This window comes from Trypanosoma conorhini (assembly GCF_003719485.1).
Source record: "Trypanosoma conorhini strain 025E chromosome Unknown Tco_14.4_contig_00655, whole genome shotgun sequence".
Taxonomy (NCBI): Eukaryota; Euglenozoa; class Kinetoplastea; order Trypanosomatida; family Trypanosomatidae; genus Trypanosoma; species Trypanosoma conorhini.
In genome coordinates, this window is record NW_021704729.1 from 1,463 (window position 1) to 2,593 (window position 1,131).

Sequence of the window (1,131 nt, forward strand, 5' to 3'; positions counted from 1 at the left end):
GCCCTCTACCGCCAGAAGAAGGAGAAGCCGCGCAGCTAGAGCGCGGTGCGCCCCCGTGAGCAACAGCACCCCAGCAGCATAAGAAGAAAACTCTTGGCGTGAGCTTGACCTTTAGGCGGTACGTGATGGGGACACGTGGTGGTTTTACGTCACCGTTGAATACTTTTACGTTTCTCTTTTTTTGTTTTAATCCTCTTCTGCGGTGCTCTGCGGCCCCTCTGCTTGCTCTTCTGCATTACCCGCAGCCAGGTGACCTGGGCTGGGACGGGACAACTTTTGTGGGTTTTGCACAACAACTTTTTTGTTTTTGTTTTTTCGCTTCGTCTTCTTCCGCCCCCTTTCTGGGTTTCTTTTTCTTCTTGTGCTCTCACCACCGAAAGAAGCCAGGGAAGTCATGACCAAGGCGAACGGACAACACGCAGCGCGCAAGCTCGTCCGCCTGCGCCGCAAGAACCGCTGGGCAGACAAGGGCTGGAAGAAGGCCCACACTTTTGTGGCGCAGAAGGCCAACCCCTTCGGTGGCTCCTCCCACGCCAAGGGCATCGTGCTGGAGAAGATCGGTGTCGGGGCGAAGCAGCCCAACTCCGCCATTCGTAAGTGCGTTCGCGTGCAGCTGATCAAGAACGACAAGAAGATCATTGCCTTCGTGCCGAACGACGGTTGCCTGCACTTCATTGAGGAGAACGACGAGGTGCTGGTGTCTGGGTTCGGCCGTTCCGGCCACGCCGTCGGTGATATTCCCGGGGTGCGTTTCAAGATCGTGAAGGTCTCAAACGTCGGTCTGTACGCCCTCTACCGCCAGAAGAAGGAGAAGCCGCGCAGCTAGAGCGCGGTGCGCCCCCGTGAGCAACAGCCACCCCAGCAGCATAAGAAGAAAACTCTTGGCGTGAGCTTGACCTTTAGGCGGTACGTGATGGGGACACGTGGTGGTTTTACGTCACAGTTGAATACTTTTACGTTTCTCTTTTTTTGTTTTAATCCTCTTCTGCGGTGCTCTGCGGCCCCTCTGCTTGCTCTTCTGCATTACCCGCAGCCAGGTGACCTGGGCTGGGACGGGACAACTTTTGTGGGTTTTGCACAACAACTTTTTGTTTTGTTTCGCTTCGTCTTCTTCCGCCCCCTTTCTGGGTT

General features: G+C 55.5%; 2 protein-coding genes across 2 annotated transcripts in view; both read left to right on the plus strand.

Moving 5' to 3' along the window:
- Positions 1-394: 394 nt before the first annotated feature.
- Tco025E_07881 (putative 40S ribosomal protein S23) lies at positions 395-826 on the plus strand (the record flags this gene model as incomplete). Its single annotated transcript, XM_029374740.1, has 1 exon — positions 395-826. One exon carries the CDS (start codon positions 395-397, stop codon positions 824-826), a length of 432 nt encoding a protein of 143 aa, XP_029225215.1.
- Positions 827-913: 87 nt separating this feature from the next.
- Tco025E_07882 (40S ribosomal protein S23) overlaps positions 914-1,131 on the plus strand; it is a gene marked incomplete at both ends in the record, with an annotated part of 657 nt that continues 439 nt past the window's right edge. The window contains one exon of the mRNA XM_029374741.1: positions 914-1,131. This exon is cut by the window's right edge and continues 439 nt beyond it. Coding sequence (XP_029225216.1) covers positions 914-1,131 — 218 coding nt within the window.